This window comes from Drosophila ananassae, chromosome 3R, assembly GCF_017639315.1.
Source record: "Drosophila ananassae strain 14024-0371.13 chromosome 3R, ASM1763931v2, whole genome shotgun sequence".
NCBI classification, from domain to species: Eukaryota; Metazoa; Arthropoda; class Insecta; order Diptera; family Drosophilidae; genus Drosophila; species Drosophila ananassae.
In genome coordinates, this window is record NC_057930.1 from 15,655,889 (window position 1) to 15,680,784 (window position 24,896).

Consider the following 24,896-nt stretch of genomic DNA (forward strand, 5'->3'; position numbering starts at 1 on the left):
ATCAGCACCGCCGTCCAAGTAAGCAATATTTAAACTTCAAGAAACGTGCCTGTCGTTGGGGTCAGCTTCCAACATTTTTCAGTCTGTTCTAGAATAGTTCACTTGAAATATTGCTGCTTATTTTAACTGCGAGGAAACTGTAAACAAATGGACAAGGAGGGGAAGGAGGGTCAACAGGACGAGAAGCCTCCCCATCCTCCCAGGCCACCTCCTCCCACACTGCCCCGTGGCACGGCTGGCGGTAGTAAATCTCCCCGGAAACCGCCACCAACTCCTCCCGCAAGGCGGGTCATAAGAGGTACTGATGTGGAAAACTCTGAAGAAGCTGAAAAGCCAGCTGCCCGCCAAGTCGCACGCGCGACCTCGCCGCTGTCGGCAGCTCCAATACATAAGCCGCCACCATCCAAAAAGGATGGCGATGGATCTCCACGCGGCAAGTCTGCTTCGCCCCGACTAGTAATAAGGGATCGTAGTGCATCGGCAACTGGTTTAGTCATCGATATTGCGACATCGCCACAGACCCAGAGGCATGTTCGGGACTTTGGTGCTTCGCCGTCTCCAAGACCACCCTTTCAGACTGTGGCCAGATCGACTTCCCCACTTCCCGCGGCCGCTACTCAGTCGCCACAACCAATTAAAAAGGTCATTGCCTCAACGGCAGTGGGAAAGGAAAGTCCCCGACCTTCTGGCCAGGAGGCGGTGCCATCGACATCCGCCCAAGTTACTTTTGCCGGTGTAACCAAATCCAGCGGATTCAATATTTTCGGCAAAAAGAAGCCAAAAGAGCCCCCCAAGTCAACCGCCACGGGAACCCGATCCGCCTCACTGCAATCTGGCGGAGATAGATCGGACAAGAAAGCCCAAGACCGGCGGACTTCAGAACGGCGGGGCCCAGAGCGATCTGGCCAGGAGCGGCGATCCGGTGTCGGGCCGTCAGCTGTTCAAAATAAGACCAAAGCCACCCGGATTCTCTACACGACAGATGAGGAGGTGCGAGATGCGCTTATGGAATTCGCAGTATTTATTATTTTTCTGGTGCTCACCTCGTTGGGTAAGAACATCTATATATAGGATTTATTCATTGGGGAAATAAACCTATTATTATAAACCTCTAATGACTCATTTTTAATCCTCTAGTGACCCTGTCTGTGCGCCACTCGTACATGTTCTATTTCAATGACACAATGAAGAAGCTCTTTACAACCCGAGAACTGGTGGTGGCCCCCTCGGTGACAATTTCCTTTGAGAAGCTGATCACGGTGCCCGACTGGTGGGATTACCTGGTGTACAACTTTCTGGTCACTTTGCATGGCGACATGACTGTGACTAAACCTGCCGAACCACCACCCCCATCGCCCCCTCCACAGCCCCCTCCACCACCACCGCCACCGCCGGAGAAGTTAAGAGAAGAGCCGGCAAAAGTGCCAGACGACATAATACGAAATGCCGATGGGATCCTGGATGAGGATTGGGATCAGCTGAGGGACTACAGAAGGAAGGTGCGACAAGAAGAGAGTCCCGAGGCAGAAGAGGGAGACTCGGAGAGCTCCGAAGAAAAAATCACTGAGCCAAATTTTGTCGTACCAAGCCATCATCTAACGGTAGCTATTTTTGATATATTATTAGGGGATTTTGGTCTCTTAATAGCTCTCTTCTCCTATGCAGGGTCGGGTCTTCCTTCACGAGAACTTGCTGCTAGGACCGCCACGCATCCGACAGATTCGGGTGAAAAAGGACAGCTGCTACGTCAATGACGCCTTCATCCGATACTTCAACACGTGCTATGCTGCGTACTCCTCCGGAACAGAAGAACGGACAAAGAACTACAAGGGATCGCCCTACCGGTCAATGAACGATCTCGACTCCACTCCAATTTGGACAGTATTGGCTTTCTATCGCAGCGGCGGCTACGTGATGGACTTGACATTCGAAAAGGAAGACAACCTGAAGATAATAACTGATCTTAAGAACACACACTGGCTGGACCGAGGATCCAGGCTCTGCCTGATCGAATTCAATTTGTACAACGAGAACACAGACATATTTCAAAGTGTTAAGTAAGTAAAAAGTCTCAAATTTAAATAGCGATGCTTTCAAACTATGTTTTCGTAGGTTTATTGCTGAGATTCCACCCACCGGAGGCGTTATACCCCAGGCTCAACTTCAAACAGTAAAACTATTCTCATTCTTCACGGAACGCAGCCTACTAATGACTGTCATCTACATCTTCTGGTATATCATGATTGTGTACTATACCATCTATGAGATCAACGAGTTGCGGAAGTCCGGCTCCAAGAACTACTTCACATCCATGTTGAACGTCCTGGATTGCCTGATTCTCTTGGTATTTTAATACTTTGAAGTCTCTAGTTAAATAATATTTAAAAGCTTTTTTAGCTTTGCTACCTCGCTTTAGTCTATAACATATGGCATACCTTTAAGGTCAAGTCGGTAACCCACAAGGCCACGACTCAGTTGACCTATCAGAGCCTGGATGTTCTCTGTTTTTGGAACATCATCTACGTTGACATGATGGCCATATTGGCCTTCCTCGTTTGGATTAAAATATTCAAGTTTATCAGTTTCAACAAAACTCTTGTGCAGTTCACAACCACTCTGAAACGGGTAAGCTCCTCAAGAAATTAACAATAATGTAATAGCCATCTCTTGTCCCTCATTTTCTAGTGCTCCAAGGACTTGGCCGGCTTCAGTCTTATGTTCGGAATTGTATTCCTGGCCTATGCTCAGCTGGGCCTCCTATTATTTGGCACCAAGCATCCCGATTTTCGAAACTTCATTACATCAATTCTGACCATGATAAGAATGATTTTGGGAGACTTTCAGTACAACCTCATTGAGCAGGCGAATAGAGTTCTGGGTCCCATTTACTTCCTTACCTACATTCTGCTCGTCTTCTTCATTCTATTGGTAAGCTCCTTATAATCTTAAGATAAAATCAATATATTTTATTTTTTATAATTCCCTCACAGAACATGTTCTTGGCCATTATCATGGAAACTTACAACTCGGTGAAGAGTGAGATCACTCAGGGGCGTAGTCACTTGGGATCGTACATCTACAAAAAAATGACTGGTCTTCTTTATTGGATCACCCATTGTGGTCGAAAACGGCGGGCTCGAGCCCAAGGAACACCCGAGGAGGAGCTAGATCACACTCGGGAAACAGAAGCCACCAATGAAGAACCCTATGAACTGCGCAGTAACATGACTCAAGCCCAGTAAGTAACTTTATTTTGTAACTCTTGAAGTTTTAAGTTTATATTTTAATGCTAACAACATTTCGAAGGGCCAAGTATTTCCAAGAAATTCCGCCACATGAAAATCCGGATATGGTTCGGTAAGCAATTTTCAGATAAAATATAAATTAAAAATGTTATAATATAACTATTTTTAGTCTGACTAATCGAGTGAGTCTGCTAGAGGAGATCTTGGAACAGTTGATTACAAATATGGACGATATTCTGAAACGGGTTGAAAAGGAAAGACCCAGAAAATGATGCAAAAGAAAGGTTTTTAAATAATGTTCTTTAGATCACTTTGTTTATGGAATTACGTTACGGAATTAAATAAACTGTTTTGATTCTTCAGAATCCTCTCACCATCCTGCAAAATATAAACTTTTATAAAGCAAGAAACTATAGTAATTAATTTCAGATTATCATAATAGACAATCAATTAATACATTTTAGGTTTCAGTTTGTGGGGAAACCTCATTTCGGAAGAAGCATTGTTAAGGGATACTTTGAAAACACACTATGTGTATAAGTAATTAAATGTCTAAAGGATTTCGTTTTGTTTACTGCTTAAATTTACTCAACCAACGGCCCAGACAGGCAGATACGCTTCTGTGCATATCAACAATTTCACATTTATATGCCTCGCATTGTTTCGCTTTTGTAAATACAAATTGAAAAGTTGCAATCAGTGCAACAGCCAAAGCAAATACACAAAGGATACAGACAGGTGTGTGGGTGTAGGTGTGGGGGTATGAGGAAATAAACCATCGGGCAGACAGGTGGAAGAGGAGTGTTTGAAAGGATCTGAAATCCGTAACGTCCAGAGCAGAAGATATACGAGTAGAGAGGACGGGAGCCATAATTACCGATACGCTTTTCACCCACTCCCACTGCCGGAGAACTCAAAAACCAGTGAGCATCCTTTATTCCCAGGATAATCACTTTGGCTGGAACATGCAAACAATTCCACCGCTTTTATATGCAATTCAATGTAAATACTCCAACCCGATGGATCTTTGCTATGCAACTAGGCTTGTCAAATAAAAATGTTATCATTTTTTCTGTTATTTAACTTGACTATTTTTACTGAACCTGTTCCTAGATCTTGTTGTATGTTTCTGAAATATTAATCTATAAAATAACATAGAAAACTATTAATTCGAAATGCATTCAGGCTGCAGTTCAGTAATTAATACGCTTTTAATTCCAAGGCTCTGTTTGAAAAGAGAATAACAGGCAATTAAGTTAACCATAAGTTGACCATAATTAATTGGCCCAATACCTAGTATGGAAAAAATAATTAACTATGCTGTTTTTTAATGCACAAAGAACTAATGAGGCATACAATGCCCATGGAACGCTTTATGCTCATAATCGATTTAAATCAAGCCTATCTCTATCGACCAGTTAGAATTTAATAAAAGCCTGAAAATATGTTGCGTACTTTTAATTGCTATGTGGACTGGTTCAATTCATTTTTATTGAACCCGTATATAAATCACTGCCACCATCAAGATGAATTAATCTGTTGATCTGCATTATCTAGAGTTCTAATTGATAAATAGTTGATTAATTAATGTAACAATCCTTTCCCTCCTTTTTTAGGAAGCCTGAAAACTTTATAAAGATAAGTGTAAAAATGTTTAATAGTTTTGGATGAATCTTTCTCCTCTTACCTCTCAATAAATTGTTAAATTTTAAATAATGTATTAACTGTTCTTTTTTATTTTAGAAAACTTTTGTTTGGCAATAAATATTCATCCATGCGGTCCATGCGCACTCTTAATACTCGCTCTTGGTCGAAATAAATACGATAAATTACGATTTAATCAAAATCCGATTACTTTGGATCTCTCAGAGATATCCGGGACTTAAGACTAGCGACTTAGGGAGTAGTGACTTAACTAATTGAGGACGTGCCATCCTATTTGGAAGGCTCTCCCAGAGAGAGCTTCTCGAACATGGGCATCGTCCTGACGACAGCGGGTGCCGCAATGAATTCAGCATCAGGATTCAGTGGGAAGTCGGGGTCAGCGGCGGCCAAATCATTGACAGCTATGTCATTGGAGAGATCTACGGGCACGAAGTTCTCCTCAATGTCGATTTCATTGTTCAGCTCATTTCCAGCATCAGCTTCGATATCCAGGTCGTGATCCTGATCCTGATCCCCGTCCTGATCAAACTCAGCCCACTCCTCGTTGAAGGCATCGCCCATTTCAACTGGCGTTGTGGCCTCGGCATCTTCATCGTCAGATGAATCGAACTCCTCTCGCTCCTTCTTCTGCTTCATCGCCAAGGACGACTTGTGAAGATCCTCGTCATTCATGTCGACTCCTTCACCTTCCACCCCTTCGGCTACCCTTTGCGCCATTTCAAGGAGAGGATCCATGATATGTTCCTGTTTCTGAGAGGTGGTCTCTGCTATATCTTCGCTTATATCGGTGGCTTCCGATTCCAAGTCTGCGGGTGAGTTGGTGGCTAAGTTTGTTGTATAACTTGTGGGTGTTGTTGTTGTGGTGGACTGTGCATCGTGTTGGTGGTGTGGCATGAGTTACGAGTGCAGTGGAAGTGTGCGGAAGTGCGAAATAAATTAAATAGAGAAATACATTAATGTGTTGTTCGATTATAATGTTTTCTAATGCAGGTTTTAATAGGTTTTAGTTAAGGTTTTAATATTTCATAATTTGGCATGCTAGTTAGTCTATTTTTTTGATAAATGATTCAGCTTCTGATATCCGAAACCTCTGAGATCACTCACATTTCCAAGTCTTGTTTCAGCCGCCTTCTATGACTTAACTGAGCTGCTGTCAAGCTAGGCTTTCGTTTTTATACGTTTATAACTAATAAGACAAGACGTAGAAAATGAAATTATTCAATCCCCAAGCGAAGAAACGAGACATAAATATCAACAGAGGCTCTGGGGACAGAGAAACTGGTACTTTGGCGACTTAACAGAGGTCTTCTCTTCCGCTGTTAAGGCAGTCTTCCCCCCACTAAAACTTTATAGAGAGCGGTCTCCACAATTCCATTCATTATCTCTGGTCGGTATGCAGTGCCCCAATCGTGCGTGATTCACCTTCGTTTCTGCTATATTAGCATTCATCTCACTCAGACCCCCATTGGAGGCTATCGCCTTCATGTGACGTCACATCTACCGATCGCCCCTCACCGAATTTTGTCCAAATGCGTTTGTAGCTCGTTAGAAATTTCTGAGAAATTTACATTAATAATACAACAGTTTTGCACACTTTTTTATTTTTACTCGCTTTGGTCATTCGCTGAGATCTTGTTATTTAAGATTATTTAAGAGCAGGCGGAAGAAATGATAAATAATGTAGAATACTGAAGGTAATTATGCTGATGACTGACTCACGATCTCTGACAATTTCTGGGGAATTTCTGAAGAATTTGAGGTGATTGAGAGATTTGGCGAATTCTTCGGGCAAGCCTCGACAGATGGGCTACAATTTTTCAGGTGATTCAACGACTTTGGTTTACTTATGTAGTTTCAAAAAATTATTAAATAAATATGAATATTGTAGAATATTCTTTCTTTGCTATCCGCTCCTATAAAGAACTCAAAGGACTTTCAAAAAGGTCTTTCTTGGTTTTATTTTTGTTTCAATTTGAAAGCAAATGCACAAAGTCATGTGAGAAAAAGTTATGCAAAGCTTACAAATTCATAAATACGAATTACCCGCATTTGCAGGAATATTTTTTCGCAATTGGAAAAATATTAATAAAGCAGCCAGTCGAGTGTGCGTTTTTTGCAGGAGCTTCAATCGCCAAATTGTTTAACAGCTTTCAACCATTTTGCAATATTTCAGTGCAGCTGGCGGTGAAGTTATCACCCCCTTTCGCCACCTTCCTTCCGCGAGTATTAATATTTATAACCATGAATATTAAATTCAAATAAATGCATGAGAAGCCAAGCCCCCCTTTAGCACCCTAACCCACCGTGTCACCACACACCAACCACAACTTTCAATATCCGCGAGAGATGAAAAATATAGTTTGGAACATCAAAATAAAAAAAGAAAAATTTTAAAATGAAAATACAAATCGAATGAAATCCGCAACTTGGGCGAATAGTTTGCATTTTATTTTCTTCTTGCATCCGCTGCGGATACAAAAATGTCACCGCTGGCATTATTTAAATTTAAATTGCGTATTTAAACGTTGACATGTCACTTACAACTTTAAAGTTGTTAATAATTGCGCTTTACGCTGAACTGGCCCGTTTTTTTTGTGTTGCATGGCCATTTATTAATTTCTCGCTGATTTATGCGGCTCGCGGAGAGCAACAAAAAATTTATCCAACCGGCACTCGTCGATTTCGCCACAATAAATTCTCATAAATACGAGCCAGCACCACCCTCTTGGCCAGAGACCCACCTGCCACGCCCTGCCACTGGCAAAGAGGCGGTCCGCCGCTCAAGACAAGGATTTATGCGAGCCGGAGCGTGTGACTTTTAATAAAAATTAATTTTTATTATGGCCAAAAAGTAATTAATGGACTTGCAGCAAAAACACGAACGAAAATTGTCGCATGTGATGCATGCACCTATTGGGCGGAAGGTAACATCTGTAACCCGATTGACCAAGAAGGGCCAAAAAATAATGGACCAATATCCATTCTATAATCTGCTTAAAGTTTAAATTTAAAGAACTTCCTAGAAATAAACAAAGAGATCAAGTGGCAGATCCCTAAAAGGAATTATGAAATAATTTTAAATAAATAATTCATAATTTTAAATAAATTTAAAAAAAAATAAATTCAATTCAACTATGGAATTGAATCAAACTGTTTTTCATCTCTTCATAGGTGATTAATAAATGGTATTTCGAAAGAGTTCAAATATATTTTATATCATTTTTATATCATTTTTTTTTCATTTTCCGGATGGAAAAATGTACATAACTTTGCTAATACTTCACAGATCAGGAAATGTTATACATTGTACATTGTATACATGTAAACATTATATAAATGATGGTAGCATCATTTCCCATCTAAACCTAGAAACAAAATTTGTGACCCATTTTTGAAATTTTTCAAAGGGGTAAGTAACATCATGATTTTGGCCAAAATAGAGCCAAAAATTTATTTTTTTGATTTTTCCCATATTTTGATGTAGATCATAGAGGATTAGAGTCCTGATTCAGAAATGGTATTCCGTATTGGAATCGGTTAAGAAATAGGTAAAACATTCGCTAAAAAGTGTATCAAAAGTTTAAATTTTAGCAAAACAAAAATATTAAAAACGCTGTTCTTTTTATCCATTTTCCTCATTAGAAAATGTCCATAACATAGGTAATACTTCAGAGATCCAGAAAGGTTATATTTTCCCCATCTTGGATGCCTTACATCGATTTTTTTAACCTTTTTTGAAACTATAATGGAATTATAGAGTGTGAAATAAAAAGATTATACCTTGGTTAAACTAAATCTGAAACTGCAAAAAAATATTATATTCCCAACTCCCTGTGATTTGGCTTTTTCACTCATAATTATATCTGACAGTTACTCGATTTCGCAATATTCTTCTCTCATCACATTAGCTTTTTTCGCGTATTTTTTACGTATTTACATAATATTTTGTTTCATTCTGTGCCGTGTTTTTGCTCTGTGGCCACAAACTATAATTTGTTTGCATTATTAATTTAGACGCACTGCAATCACAAAAAATGGAATTACTCGCAAATCCAATGAACCAATATGCATATTACATGACTGCAGGAACGATTAAAAAAATAGTATCGAAAAAAAGCCATCTAATTGTACAATTAAACATTTTGTCGTGTTAATAAAATATTTACGACTGCGGTTTGAATAGATTATTGGCCTGACAAATTACCAAACTTAATTATACAGCAGGTACAACTACAAAAAATAATGCAGCTTAAATTACAAGTAAATAGAGTGCGAAATAAACAAAAGCTTTAAACAAAAGAAGGGCTTAAAACTAATAGGCAGCCACTGCCCAACCAAACCACCAATACATACTTGTTTTATTTAAAAATTTTAATTTTTAGTAGAGAAACAAAAGCAGGCATTCGCATATTAAAAGTATAATAGGGTATATACATCGCATGTACAAGTTTAATAGTTTAGTTTATGCAAAACTTTATTTAAAAAATATTAGAAATATTTGTATAGATATATTACAAAGTTCTCAATATACAGTTTAATATTCTCAAAACGGTTAGTATGGCGCTTTCGAAGCATTTCCTGGTTAAAGTTTGTTCGTATTTCATTCGAAAATATTTTTATACCTGGGGCTCGTCAAGGTCGCGGACCTCGTTGTCTCGGGGCTGCTTCTCCAGCGGCTCGCGGCGTCCTTCCTCCACCTCGTCGTCGAACTCCCCATTCCTGGTGGGCGGGCCAGAGGTGGTGGAAGGTCCGGAAGCCGGCGCGGGCAGGAACTTGCCACCGTCGGAGTGCACTCCTTCGGCTACCTCCTCGCCGCTGTCCAGGGGACGCACGTTCACCACACGAAGCTTGAAGATGCTGTTGGTGTCCCCATAGACGGTCTCATTGATCTCCACTTTGTGGCCATCGACAACCTAATAATGCACAGATTTTAAATAGTAGAATTCTAACTCAACCCCCAAACAAAAATGGATGTTCATTACCTTGACAGTGGAGGTCGTGTTGCCATTCTCGGTGCTCAGAGGGATCTTGGGAATAGGAATCAGGGGCCGCAGACCAAAGGCAAATCCAGACCCAGAGTCATCGGAAGAATCGGGGCCAGCAGCAGCTCCATCCTCGCCAGAATCGCTTCCAATCGCAGGCCAAAGGCGAGTACGCAGCCGACGGAATAGATCTTTAAAATATATTAAACAAATAAATTGGATTAATCGGCTTCTACTTGAAACTTTTAAAGCATTTTTACTAAAGTAAAAGAAAGTGTCGACAAGTCTCTTTCGTGGGAAAGACAGCAGCTGACTATAGAATAGAGTCTAGACCAATAGCAAATTCTTTTTCCAGAGACATTCCAGTCTAATGTATTTTTCAGCTTGAAAATCCCTAATCCGTGAACGCACTAAAAAGCATTCCGTGTCGCCGGCACGGCATCTTGTCATTGTCTTGTCTGCACTTCTGGAAGACCCAGACCCCGGACGCCTCCCCTTTCTTTTATTTATGCCAACTGATGACCCATGGCTCAGTTCTATTGGCCTTTTCAAGTCTTCTTTCTTGGCATTTTCTGGTTGGTCTCTTCAACCTTGTCATAAATACTTGACCGCATTGTTTTACGACTTTGTTTGGCCTGCCTGTTGATTGTCGTTTGTCGCCGATTCATGTGCTGGTTGCATTTAAAATAGTTTACGTTTCTTGGCATTACATTGTTGGCATCGGTTGATCATTTTACTCATTCTTAGCAGATATATTTCAATATAAAAAGTAAGTACATTGTTTCGAATTTCGAGTTTATCTTAGAACACAAGACTTTGTTCTCAATCAAAATAATTCGCCAACAAGAAACTTTGCCAGCAACCGCCACTCCCAACTCTCTATTTGTCTAGATGCCATTTTCTACGCTTCGTTATCTCGTTGACCCCCTCGCCAAAAAAGTATAAAGTAAAACAACAAGGAATAAAATAACTTTTATGCATATACAATGCCCGGGGCTTTGGGAAGTTTTTATCCTAGACCCTCGAACGTATTAGGATAAGATTTATGATGCTTCGGCCACATCGTAGTCATCTGCGACGTCTTAGTTAAGCAGAAATTGGCAAGACGAGGCGCAAAACTTTTCACTTTTAATGGTCAGCAGACTGGTTTGACCTACTCCACTCCACCCGCTCCTTAACATAAATATTGAAGCATATACAAGCGCATAAATAAACTTTGTCTGGCAACAAGAACTTGACATAATATTTTGATAAATTGTTTTCGCTCCACTCCCACAGCCGGATGGGTGGACGAACTTTAAAAAGCCCTCAGAGGACTGTTGGCTAATTGGCCAGACCTGAGGGATGTGTGTTTAAGTCATGCTTTATTTTTTAAATAAACTGTGTTAAATATCCCTCTCTCATTATAGTTATCTGATTTCATATATTTTTCTTTTTACACCAAGAACTATTTGAAGTTCAAATAAAAAGAATACCTCTCAATCATTTAAAAATCATTAAGCGGGAAAGTAATGACGATATTAAATGCAATCACAGCTTGTAATTACAATGCACACGGGTGAGGAGGAAAATAAAAATACTGTCTAATTAAAAGGTCATTAAAAGGGCTCAAGCAATTATATGGCGCATCACGCATACGCCGCATGTGACGCCGGCAGAGAACTCACCATCGAAGGAGTTGAAGAAGCCCTCGTTGAAGGATGAAGGACTTGACTGGAGGAAAGGATAACCAGAGCCCGTATCGATGACGCCGCGGAAGTTATGGAAATTCGGATCCGGTTGCGGGCGCGAGGGAACGTCAATCACCTCGGCATCGTCCTGGGGATTGTTGCGAGCTGGAAGAAAACGGAAAAGGATTTTAGCGGGAATTAAAAATTTAAAACCAGTTAGTCATCATTAAGGAGCAAATTGGCTGTGCGAAGATTGCATTAATTTGGCCAAATCAGCGGCAAAAGCGAATCCTTTCGACCCCATTTCACTGCCTCATTAACGCTGATTACGCCCTCATAGCTTTCGCATAATTTCACCATTTTTTCCATTGGTTAGATTTCCATTTTGACTTCGGAGGGGTAGATCTTAAAGTAGGAACCTACTTTCAATTGAAAATAAATCGCAGCTCTTTCAGAAACTGGGCCAAGGCTTTATCTGAAAGCCTCTAAATAACAAATCCTTCACAGGCTTCAGAGTGGCACACCCACGCCTGCAGTCCGACTGCAGCCAGAGATGTGCTTTCAATCTTTTTCTCCCTCAATCTTTAGTCCTGGCATGTTGCACTTCATAAATCTCAGCGGCTGACACTGACAGCGACAACAGGCAAAACAACGCAGCACCAGCCGCCCCACAACAAGTGGCCAGTGGGAGTACAAATAACATAAATTGGGGGCTGGGGCGGAAAGTGTTACGACAAGGCAATACCCCTCAAAAAATAAACTTGATAGTTTTTGATAGAAAAAGCTCTAATCATGTAGTTACTGTCTTTTTTTCCCTTTATAATAATATAATTAAATAGAAAATTTGTTTCCATATTTATAAAAAAAAAAGTATAGCATCCCTAGACCTTGGTAAGAATCCCCAGAGTCCTATACACCCTCTCATATCACGGCAACTACCCCTAACGACGTTAAAAATAAGTCAAGCTGACTTAACTTTCCACGTCGCATCTCAGGGCAGTTCAGTTCGCCTCCAGTTGGAATGAAATGTGAAATATGAAAAGCTTTATGGTTCTGTAAAATTGCTTGCACAGACGGCGAGCGTATGTGACCCGTGACCCCTGGCCCCTAAGGGGGACGGTAGGAGGTCGGTCACAGGATGATGTCTGATTCAGGGGTGCACCAAACAAATGCACTGCTGCTGCTCCCTTTATGCATTCGGGGCTTTAAGCCGATTTATGTGAAATGAACACGAAACAGCCACAATATGTTTCGGGGATTCCTACAACAGAAAAAAATAATAATATTGTCCTCAATGGCGGACGATCAAACACAAAGTGGAAAAGGGCAAAGAAAAAAAACCCCAAATGTGAGCCACAGGCGTGGGTTCAAGGGGGCTGGACTGGCCCCAGCACACCTGGATGTCATTTGCAAGTGCAAATATTTACAATTCGTGGTGCATACGAAAGTGGGCTGCCCTTCGGCAAATACACACTATGGATATATTTATTGGCATGAAAATACTCAAAGTACATGTAAATAATTCCAATCTGAGATAAATTCATGGTGACTATTAATAGTTCTTGTGAATATCTTTGGTTTTTTAATAAAAGAGGAAAGCTTTTGGCATTAAAGTCTGTTTAATTAAAGTCTTGATGTATTTAGTTTAGACGTCTAAAGAGACTAGCATTGTAGCCTGGGTCCCATTGATCCTAAAGGATAACAAGAAAAGACTGCTTTAGTTCAGTTTCTCGACTATATGATATCCGGTACAGTTTTAGTTCACTTGCAGGAACGAGGTTTATATCATAATCTTTGTATTAATATTTTGTGAATAAAGTGGTTAATTAACACCCCCTTTTTGGTGCAAATAGAAAGGCTATTCCCTACTTCCTTTAAGGATTGAAAAATTAAAAAAAGCCTCTTCTTGACTATAAAATGATGAAAAATGTTAACTCTACGTTTCTTAGTCCCACACCATTAATCATACGAAGCGTTGGCAAAGCAAACTCGGCGCGAACACACGAATTATGAAAACATCTAATACGGCAGATTCATTAATTTTCCAATAATTAAGCCCAGACAGGGGCTACAACTTTTCGCCAGCCTTTCGCATTATTCCTGCTGCCGCTGCTGAATTATGAAATTAATAAAGCCAGTTTTTGGGGGCCGGGGCGGAGGCCAAAAAGGACGACCTGTGGAAATTTCTGCAATGCGCTGCGCTTTTGTTCTAAACACAACGAACATTTTTGTTGCTAATTATGTAAGGTTAACAAGCGGCAGCGGCAGCGCCCAAGGGCGTGGCACTTTATAATTTTTTTTGGTCTTTTCTGCTCCTACTCTGCTCTGCGCACAGTGGCCCAAAATAAAATCCTCGGGACTCGCTTCGCCTGCGTTTTATGACGCTAATTGGCCAGGGGGCGTAGTGGGATGTGGGAGGGCTCCCGGCTGGCTGCGTCAATTAATTATCATAATTGTACAATTTTGCATAATTTAACAGCTAGTAATGGTGATTTTGACCTTCGTTTGTCTTGATTCCTCGAAACTCTCGGTTCTATCCCACAATTAAAGTTTCATTAGAAGTTGAAAATCATTTTATTTGATTCGCACTCTTGTCATCATTTTTACTTAGCTGACAGTTTCAAAATTCAATCTGGGATACTTTCGTATTTCCAATATGCATTAAAGAAAAATGGTTCACTAATTAATGGGACAAAAGGACAATTATATATTACTAGAGCTCAACTGGAGCTCAACTGGACACGAAACCTAATATGTGGATAGAAAGGGTTTATGGAAAACTTATCAGGTACACACAGGGGATAATAATTTCCAACTAGTACCTCTGATTGTTGGGGAAAATTGCTTGAAAATATGAAATGCTTTTCTCCATATTTCCTCATCGTTGCACCCGAAATGGTAATTAAACTGGCCAGTCAAAAGTGTCGGCTTGGTTCGGATTTCATGCCCGTTTTGATTTGGGTCTGGTCGAATGGTATGGCATGGTGGGGTCGTGCTGGCTATCATGGATTTATATTGCGAGTGCCCGTGGCAACTGGAAATGCTTTTGGCCAGCAGACAAAATTGCAATACGCTTTCCGCCATCATCGATGCATGCGTTTTCAATTACTTTGATGTCCAAATTGTTGATGAAATATGTGTAATACTGGCTCCGCTTTTATCCGAGACAAGTTCTCCACTTTTTCCCAATTCATTTTCCATTTTCCGGATTTCCAATTCAGAATTGCAAATTCAATTTTCCTAAAAATTTGATTTGCCACCGTTGTGGCAAAACTTTACTAATTAATAGAAAGCTAACTGGACAGAATATCCAAAAGAAAAAAATAAATGTTTCAGAAAATATGTACAATAAATAAAACTTTTCCGCAACTTTCGCTGCAGGGCATGCTCATTAAAGGTTGGCTTTCGGCCACCATCGCCCCATCCCCATCGCCAAACACAACAAATCCTCTGCTCTATCTATCAATTATTTTACCATTTTGGCCCTCACAAATCAATTAAACTTTTCCCGCGAATTTCAGCCGCGATTCTGTTGCGCCTTTTTGCAGTTTTTCAGTTGCATGCAATTAATGAATTTTTAATAGCCGCACTTTGGTTAATGTAAAAAGTTTCTTGCCCCAATGCTGTGGAAGGGGCACGATACTGGAGGGGAGCTAAGGCTACTTGTAATTATGATTGTAGTTGCAAAAAAGTTCCTTGGCTATGCAAATCTTTTAAGAGTCTTCTCTAGGGTTTGCTGGAAAAAACAGGTAGTTTTAAAAAGGGGTTTTATGAAAAAAATATATAATAGCGATTAAAATGCAGATTATAGAAAACTTTTTTAATCATTGATACAGAATGAGAATTGTCAGAAAGCTAGCTCTTTTTGGCTTAAATTGCGTTGAAGCTGCTTTCCCTTTAAAAACCACAATCGCTGCAATCCATTGGCCTAATCAGATCATAGATTAGATTCCAGGCTTCTCCATATCTGGAGCAATTTGCTCTCAAACCGGGAGGGCCTTCCTCTTAACGCCTCTGGAAGGCCAGGACCAAAAACCAACATGCACGTCGATTACCCACAACCGAAGATCCTCCCGCCGGCTGGAGTGTGCGTGTGTGTGTGGACAGGATGTCGGAATGTCCGCCTCCTGGCAAACTGGATTGTATGCAATTTGGGTTAAAATGATTTCAAATCAGTTGAAAACCAATGGCCAGAGACAGTCGAAGGCCTGTCGAAGCCAAAGCAATTGGAATGGCCCTAAGGGGCAGGGTCCTGGCTGGGGCATGGCCGAAGTGGAGACTTGTGTCACGTTCAAGAACTCTAAACAGGAGGAAAATTAGTTTGATGCCACACACACACAGCACACCCGCACTTGAAGGGGCGGCGGCGAGTGGGGGTCAGGAGACAAATGTCAACAGCAGTCGAGCCGAAAGTGAAATCAAAGCCAGCTTTCGAGCTGTGCGTCCCACCCACGCACTCCCCCATGCCACCCTCAAGTCGAGTGAAAGTGCAGACCGAAGCTTAGTTTCTGTCATTCTCGGAGTGAAATGCCATTCAATTGACCTGCTCGTTGAGGGTTGGAAGGATGAGGGGCAGGAACGCGTTTATCCCACACTTGGAAGAATACTTTTTCTACATTTTCATTCTAATTTTCCATAAAAAAATACTTTGTTGAGAATAGTATCATAATAAAGGTATAAGTTAAATAAAAATATTTTAAAACCATTATTAAAGCATATATTTTTTCCAGTGCAGTCGTGATATGTCATTGTATCGCCCCAATCACATCTGAGTCTGGAAAAAAGTTTAACAAATGATGGACGTGCTGAACCCCTTTTACAAATGGGCACATATCGCTTCGGTTGAGCTTTGGAGAAGCGAAAACGAAATTAGTTTAACGTCTGAACCCCTATCTGGCCAGCAACTAAGCCCGCCCTCTCCTCTGGTCTGCTCTGGCAGCCAGGCCCCCTCTTAGGGGCTGTTGTCTGTCTGCTTGCTATCAATTCTAATTACAAATGTCAACAATGATTTTTCGGCCATCCCCTGGATGTGCGATGACGTCCGAGAGTGTTGCAAAAGGGGGCTGGCTGGGGGCAGTGGGTGCCTTGATTAATGTGGCGCGTTGCAACAACAGCTGGGCACACACACGGGTCTCGTTTTACGGTGGTGTCCATGCCACTGCCCCTCACACTTAAAACAATATATTTTTAATATCAAATTCATAATCTCTCAGAGTAGATTATTGCACTTTTAGTTTACTTTATTGGGAGTATTTTAAGTTCTAAGTGGAGTAATGGAGTATATAATAGAGTAAATTTATTTTCAGTGCACCGATTTGAGTGCGGCGGATACCATGCCTATTGGAGGATGTGGCGGAGTTCTAGTTATCTGCATGGTTATTTTCCCCCTGTCCACAATTGATTGGCAGCCGCGTTGAGTGGCGACTGGGCGCGAGGCTGTTCAGAGTTCAGAGTGCAGCCAGAAGAATGGCCAGTGACAGATTCGAATTATATGAAGGCTTCAATCACTCAGACTACAATGAAATAGAAGTCCGTGGACGGGGCCAGTTAATGGCTTGGCTGAGATAACAAATGCGATTTGGAGGATAGCTCAGTGCGGGATTAGTGCCAGACGAGTGAAAGACAAATTGGAGGGAAATCATTTAACTTTTGAGAAAAGGTAGAACTTATTTTTTCAACATTGAAATAAAGGGATTGGGCATTCAACGAGTTTATTCATTACTCCTCATAACCAAATTACTCGCCTTCACTTGGCCAACAATACGCCTTCATTAACCAAACAAACAAGCAAAAACGCAATGAATGATTTTTCATCCACGGCCCACTTCTTCGGGCTGGCGGGTCGGCCCACCGTCCCCCAAAAGGAGTGCACTGGAAACAAGATTTGCATGACAAACAAAATGTTGACGTGCCCACGCGGCTGGCAATAAGGAAGTGGCCGGGAACCGCTAACCGAAACAAAACGGAATAAATATAAAATCAACATTTAATTCAATTAATTTTGGGTCGCTAGGTCAGGCTGCGATGGGCATGAGGGCCAGGTCTCCCAGCCCCCTAACTTATCCTATAAGTCAAGTCAGGTGCTGCGTTCATTTTTCATTTCTCTCTCCAGTTCATTTGCATTTTGTCAAAACAAAAACAAGCCGGTGGGGGGCAGGCCTAAAAATCGAAAAAATAATCGAGTCTGCGGGAGTACACCGTGAGAAAAGCATTCTAAATAAGACTTAATTGTATAACCTTTCTTTTCATAATTCAAAATAAGCTTCCAAATAACTTGAAACCTTTAAAAACAAATACAATTTTAGAATCATCCAGTTTTGGGCCGAAAATTTCTCTCCCATTCGCCAAATGTGACAATCGTGTCACGTACCCAATGTTCTGGAAGATTGAACGTTACGTTTGTCGCGTTTAAAATGAGTTTTTTCATCTGAATTTGATTTTGATTGTTTGGTCCCCGACTCCATAGCAGCCCCGATTCCCCAGGAGTGTATCCCCAGGCTGCCCCACAACGTCACCACATGCAACAAATTATTCTCGAAAGCAGCAAAAATGAAATTGCCAAAAGTAAAATTGTTTAATTTTAGGCTTTCCCCACCTTGGCCGGCCCAGCCTTCATTACTCCTGTTGGATCAAGAATCGTTTTTGTGTTGCCGTTTGTACGTGCAGAAAATATCTAAAGGGAAAAAATAACGCCCAGATTTGATTTCTGGGCTTGATTTGTAAATGGGTTTTTGTGTCTGTATGTGGATGGAGAGGAGATGGGGATTTCCTGACAGGTGCTGCAATTGTTAATGATTTGTGTGTCTGCCTGGGGAGTGAATGGATTATGGGCCTCGTCCCGAAAGCTTTCACTTAAAGTCTGATGGAGCCGGTACACTCAGCTACAAAGTGATTTTTAAATCGTTAAAGCTTTGGCCAAGCAGGTGGCTCTGCTCCTGAAGCTAAAAATTTCTAATTAAGGCTTTATCTTAACCCCAATTCAATTTTATTTTTGAACCTCTTGGAACAAAGCCTGTTATTGAGAATATCCCACAATTTGAATATAATGAGAAGACGCTCCAATTATGGCTGGATACCCTCAAATAAATCCCCAAATCTTTCCCCCCATCCAGCACTCCAGATTGTGATGAATTTTGGAATCCTGCCAAATGATTCCACAGCCTCTTGAGCCCTGCCGGATATGCAAAATTTTCAGAAATGACAAAGCCAGACTGGCTTGTGGGCTGGGCTTCGGAACATGATTTACGATTACTAAACTACTTAATGTTAATCAATTGTGCAGCCGACTCATCACTACTATGGCTCGTTTCGTTAGACAGATAATTGCAGCAGACACTTTGTGCAATCATTGCAAATGTTGCATGCCACCATGTCGCATGCAAGTGCAAATCAATCTGGGGCCAAGTTTGAAGGGGGGCTGGAGAATGTACGAGCTGGATTTCGCATATTTTTGGTTGGCAGGAAAAACCGCAAATTGCTATTAACGAAAATCTAATCATAACCGGAAATTAATTTGACAGGAATCTCATTAAATTTACAGCCATGCCTGCCATGCCTGCTTTGCCCGCCATAAGGACGTATGGCAACAGCTGTTGACGGGGTCCTGGGATACCCTGGCTCTCCCCCAAAAACCCTATCCTACTCTCTATCCAAAATTCCCCATCCGTAAATCCCCTTTTGGCAAATCGTTTAAAGCTGCATTGCGTTGACATTGCAACTGCCAGCTGAGTATTTGACTAATGTCGGGATTTCATTATAATATACAATTATTCCTGTTCGCAGTGCCGAATGCACTGCTATATGAGTATCTGTTTACACTGAGCTATAATCTGTGAAATAAAAAATTGATTACTAATATTATATTAAAATAAATACGAGTAAGAGTGAGGGAAAAAATAAAATAAATAAATATCAAACTCTTATTTTCCTAAAATTGTATATTTATTTAATTTGTTGAACTCCATCCCGCATAATCCAATGGCATTTCGTTCATGTGATGGTTAATTCTCCTAGTTTTGTGCTGACTATGAGCAACTGCCTCGTCTGCTGATTTACCATCCCTCCCACCCAGACAGCCCCCTTTTTGGCCGCCACCGCCTCCGACTCTGCCTCTGCCTCTGCCCTTGACTGCCTTCTGTAATTTATTTCTGATTTCGGGTTTGCGCCATGCGTGGCTGAGCATTCGAGGCGCTTGCACATTTTGCCAGCACATAAATTAACATAAAGAGGCGGCAAACTGAGAGGTGTGAGGTAGGACTGTGCCAGGCTAGGTGACATCTGGGGGGTGGCGCACCTCCAGGGAGGCCTTGCAGCGATTACGTGACATTGAACCAGAGCCAAAGTGGCTGATGGTGATTTTGATGCTGTTGCAGTGATTCTCAATCATAGACAATGACTTTGAGTCACCACCTAATTGGCCAGAAGGCGGGATAGAGTGCAGGGGTAAGCCTAAGCCCTTCGTGACAATTGTCATTCAGCTGGCACTACCCTATGTATTTGTACTCCAAAGTTCAGACACCGGTTTCACACAAATACCACTAGATTCCATTGTCTTGGCGGAGCATTGTTAACATTTCATTGTTGATTAGGCAAACACTAAACAATAAATTGCTTAGTTAGATTTTTAGTTTCATTTATAGTCTCTCAGTGGCAGCGATGTGACTCACAGAGAATTAAATGTTTTCTAGTTACTGGTTTTCTTTCCACTTCATATACGAAGATAATTGGAAAAACTTAATTAAAATACCTGCTACTCTCGGATTTCGATTGAAATTCAATAAACATCTCATTATAGTTTAAATATTTATTTTCAAATAATTTTATTTGCAATTTTTGTTGTCTAAATATTCTGTTTATTGCCACTTTATTTGTACATTAAAATTTAGATAAAATAAACTACAAGCCAACCTTAATTTACTTTTTTCCCGAATTCAAAGTCACGTTATTACAACAAATTGTTTGGATGGAAATCTACTATACACAATTCCACTGAAAATAATTAATCATTTGGCTACAATCGAAACAGTTGTTGAAAATTGTAAAAAAAATGTCAACCCTCATGTAGTTTCTAATAAAAACAATTTTCTGAGAATTTTCTCCACCTTATTTTCTTAAAATTCTCTCCATTTCAAAATAAAATATTTAAAGCCCTGGATAAAAGGAAAAGGGAAGGGTACAAAAATACATTGTGTTTGTTTAATTTTCTCAGAATAAACAACTAGATTGGTATAACAGTCATCAAGGTGAAAAAGCCAGACGATAACCTTTTTAAATAATCAACAAATTAAAATGCGACTTGGAATTCAAAAAACGATTCAATTTAATTTTTTGATTTATTTTTATAGGATTTAATTTAATTTGAAATGTATATAAAGGTACAAAGGCTAATTTATTTTAAAAATATAAATCACACATCATTTTTAAAAAGTGGAAATGAAATATATAATATTAGAACCTTCTCAAGCACACTCCTTTAGAAAAAAAGTATAAAAAAACCATTATAATCAAAGCTGTCTTCAATTTAATTGCATTCTACTCTTTTTATTCCAAAACTTTCATTGCCAGAAAATCCCCAAAATAGTAATTGGATCTATTTTAAATGAAATGCTAATTAGCTGAACATTCATCAACTCCCAATGGCTATTTGTTTGGGACTAAAAATGAACTTCAATTTGCACAAATAAATAATCCCCTAAATTAAGCAAATTACTGGCAATTCCACACCAACTTCCAACAATGTAAAGTAAAAATAATTCACCAATAATAATATTATAATTATATTGGGCTTTATTACGCCACGCATAGTTCCACATACGTACAACAATAAAAGAATTAAAATAAAAATGATTTATGTGGACATGCAATTGCAATTTGTTTTCGAGCATGACGCGAGACAGAGATGTTCCCTGGAAAAGGCCTTAAACGCAAATTATGGCCGTAATTAACCCAATTCTTTTGGCCATGGGCCACACTGACATGGCCCGATCTCATAAAAACAAAATTAAGAAAAAATAAGAGAAGAAAAGGCAGAAGAAAATGCCCAAGAATTTCACTTGCAATCAGGCCGCCGAATGGGTGACAAAAAGGCATAACTTGGGCGCATCAACTTTACAGCTGAGTTCGTCCAACCGAGAGGTACGTCATTTCGGTGAAAGCCACAAATGTTTAAGACATTTATTCTACTTTAAAAAATTACTACAATTTGGAAAAGATTCAGTTCAAAGAAGTCTAGATTCTAGAAGATACTTTCCAGGCCTCTGTCATATTTTCTATTCGTTGAACCAAAATATAAAATATTTTGAAATATTTGAAGCCCTTTTACCCAAAATATGCAAATGTACAAGTGTTGTATTAAATTTTCATATTCCTTGCAGATGATTTGGACTGCAGAGAATATGAAAACTTCAAGTGGCTGCCCCCACTGCCACGCCGAGTCGCCTGCAGTCCTCGGCAGTCATCTGCAATTCACTGGCAGCTTCTCCAGCAATTTATGCATTCAAGTGGCAGCCGAACAGCAAACGCTGATGATGACAATAAGGACGCCGCTCTCGGAACCTCAAATTCTGAGCCGCGATTCCGAGGGCCTCTGATATTTGGCTCTGATATTTGTAGTAACTTGTGTATCTGTAGTATGCATTTGACTGATTGTAGTATTTCGCTTTGTTATCAAGGAGCTGCCATCATTATCCTCCAGAAGAGGTTGACTTTAAAACTCAGTTAATAGTAAGTTTATAGATAAATAGAGAAATTAAAGTAACAAATCAAAACAAGCTACAGACTATCCGGAAATTAAAATAAGATGCCACCGGTCTGAACCAGAAAATCAAGAGATTAATATTTATATTTTTCTAGAAGTTCTGGGAGTTTCCAGAGCTTATCAAGAGGCAAAAGGTTATCATGCCTATAATCTATATTTCAATATATATTCCAATGCATAGATTGAGGCTTCATTACCCTGTTAAAATTATTCCCATCCATCTCAACTCACCAGGCAACGTCAAGACTCCACTGAGGGCAACCACGATCGCCAATGCTCCGCAAATCAGCTTCATTTTGTAATTTATATTTCTCACTTGAACCGGTTTTTAATGCTAAACTTTGTCAATATAAATATTGATTTAGGGCTCTGCTGTGAGTTATTTTATTTACGCCGGCCAACTAGAATGGATTCGGGTCTGTTCTGTGTTGAAAGACAAACAATAGTCAAATGCGCTTAAATGATTTGAGGAAGCGGCAAATAAACGGCAACGGCGGCCGCAAACGAAACCGAGCTGGGAACCGCTTCCAATGAGTGTGAAAGTGAGTACTTGTGAGTACAACGAGCAACTGCCGACACTCTCACTCACCCGCTCATTCAATTAGTCGCTGTGTTTATAAATATTTTAAATGGACAGCCAGCCGAGTGCAGTGGGAGGCACACTGGACTGGTTCGAATATTACGGGACACCACTGTGTGGCACACTCAACGTATGAGCAATTTTTTGTTCTCCCTCGGAAATAGTATTTTAATTTCTGATTATTTACTTGTTTTATTAATCTAAAAATTTAATTTTATAAACAAAATAAATAGAAAACGGTTTACGGTGCGTATGAGTAATATTTGGGAAATATCTGATTTAAATCTTGGCTTTGGTTTTAATTCTTATATTATTTATTTATATCTTTTTATATATTTTTTTCAAGGGTTTGAACTTTATACTTTTAAATCTGATATAGTAACTTTTGTTATGCTTTTAAATCACTTTGGAAAATCAAACTCTGTCTATGCTTCGTTAGCTGCACGCTTCTCTGTTTTCCCCTGGCGGTGTCCCTGTCACAGTTGTTCATTATTTTCGATTCTCCGTTTTAGTTGCCATTCGTAATTGAATTCCACTTTTTGCATTAGTATTTGCATTGACGAGAATTATGTCAATCTGACGACCGAAATCACCTGTTGAACAAGCTGGGCCCAGAGTTCAAGGTTGGCAATTGTGTAAATAAACACGCTGATTTGTTTATTCGTTAATAGGAAAACAATCGAGAAATTTCTTTTCGAAGAACTTGAATACGATTACTATAGTTCATGTTCATATAATCCCTAATCGAAGCGGAGCTAATACCTCATGATACCACTTCTCTGTAATTAAATGCTTATGATAAAGTGCTTCTTGATAATTGTCTAGACAAAGTAGTCACGCCTTGACTGAGCCGAGTTCAATCACGACCAAAGATACATTTATCTTATAGATCGTAAGACTTAGAAGACTTTTTCCAAACAAACCAAACTAAATAAAAATTTGTATATATTCCTTTAATTAGTTAATTTTCACACATGTTTTCTATTTGACTTTTTGTTTGGTGGTGTAAATATTTGTCTGTATTTTAGGCACAATTTATCACTTTTTTTATAGCCCGAGAAATTTGGAAAACGATCTTTTCAGGCCCGAGGCACACAAAAGTTCCCACGATAAATTCGTATTCCTAAGATACATATTTGCGAAAAGCGAAAAAAGATTCAAATTGTTTGTTTATAAACATTTCTGGCAGCTCCAAAGCGGAAATCGCTCATCCGCACTGTCCCACTCAACACACACACCGAGGCACCGAAATTTGCATAAACTTTTATTGTTATTATCGCGGTCATACGGTTATTTTGGTGTAGGTTACTCGAAGCAGTCGATCGGGTCTCGCGATCCTCAACGTCTGTTGGCTTTTATGAAAAATTTCAGACTAAACGGTTGCGTACGAATTTGGCTTTATTTATATTTATTCCAAGGCACGCAGCTGCCACATACTGCGTTTATGCGATGAGTATATCATGATTATAAGATGTAGGAGTAAACATAATTTTATGAAGTCCTACCCTACTAATTTTGACGAATGAATTTAGCGCCTAAACAGTTCGAACAGAGACTGGTTTAGGGGAACAGCATATTCATGAATTCATGCGCCCATAAACCGAGGTTATTTTAATTCAACAATTCTTAAAGTCCAAAGCATAAAGGCTGAAAGAATAAGAGAGTCACAAACGGACTTTAATCTTTTTTCTCGGAGTTTTAAAAATTAAACTTTGTAATTATAAAATAGCATAAACATGGATAAAGAAACTCTCGTTCTGCAATTTTATTCATCACCTTTTAATAACCTGTTGTATAAGTTTATACATTAATGGCATTTTGATGTTATATTATATTTTCTTAATCCCTAAAGTTAGTCTAAGTTTTTGTTGGAATGCTCATACCCCACTCATTCTAAGGGGTATCAAAAGAATAAGCATTCATTGACACGTCAGTGGCAGAAAAAGTGAATGTCGCTCTTGGAACTTGAACCCGGGGGCCATCCCTTGACCAAATCAG

At 39.9% G+C, this 24,896-nt stretch overlaps 3 protein-coding genes across 7 annotated transcripts; 2 read left to right on the forward strand and 1 right to left on the reverse strand.

Annotated features, from left to right (window-relative positions):
• The first annotated feature begins 15 nt into the window (after window positions 1–15).
• LOC6497022 lies at window positions 16–3,610 on the forward strand. Of its 2 annotated transcripts, XM_001962877.4 has the most exons (9): window positions 22–1,051; window positions 1,138–1,601; window positions 1,666–2,057; window positions 2,113–2,344; window positions 2,398–2,625; window positions 2,686–2,928; window positions 2,991–3,238; window positions 3,307–3,357; window positions 3,415–3,610. In XM_001962877.4, exons 1-9 carry the CDS (start codon window positions 148–150, stop codon window positions 3,515–3,517), a joined length of 2,865 nt encoding a protein of 954 aa, XP_001962913.1. In that variant the 5' UTR covers window positions 22–147; the 3' UTR covers window positions 3,518–3,610. The 2 variants fall into 2 exon arrangements, with proteins under 2 accessions (XP_044572428.1, XP_001962913.1); XM_044716493.1 differs by lacking the exons at window positions 2,686–2,928; window positions 2,991–3,238; window positions 3,307–3,357; window positions 3,415–3,610 and having other exon boundaries at window positions 16–1,051; window positions 2,389–2,516.
• Window positions 3,611–4,958: 1,348 nt separating this feature from the next.
• On the reverse strand, window positions 4,959–24,262 carry LOC6498481. Of its 4 annotated transcripts, XM_044716497.1 has the most exons (6): window positions 24,187–24,253; window positions 22,908–23,098; window positions 22,550–22,741; window positions 11,560–11,727; window positions 9,893–10,083; window positions 9,367–9,823 (listed from the first exon to the last, which is right to left on the reverse strand). In XM_044716497.1, the coding sequence occupies exons 3-6, from the start codon at window positions 22,611–22,613 to the stop codon at window positions 9,527–9,529; spliced, it is 720 nt and encodes a 239-aa protein (XP_044572432.1). In that variant the 5' UTR covers window positions 22,614–22,741; window positions 22,908–23,098; window positions 24,187–24,253; the 3' UTR covers window positions 9,367–9,526. The 4 variants fall into 4 exon arrangements, with proteins under 4 accessions (XP_032311103.1, XP_044572432.1, XP_032311102.1 ...); XM_032455212.2 differs by lacking the exons at window positions 22,908–23,098; window positions 24,187–24,253 and adding an exon at window positions 4,959–5,777 and having other exon boundaries at window positions 9,533–9,823; window positions 22,550–22,782; XM_032455211.2 differs by lacking the exon at window positions 22,908–23,098 and having other exon boundaries at window positions 24,187–24,262.
• LOC123257429 lies at window positions 21,597–22,769 on the forward strand. Its single transcript, XM_044716498.1, has 2 exons — window positions 21,597–21,696; window positions 21,936–22,769. Exons 1-2 carry the CDS (start codon window positions 21,598–21,600, stop codon window positions 22,149–22,151), a joined length of 315 nt encoding a protein of 104 aa, XP_044572433.1. The 5' UTR covers window position 21,597; the 3' UTR covers window positions 22,152–22,769.
• Window positions 24,263–24,896: the final 634 nt, after the last annotated feature.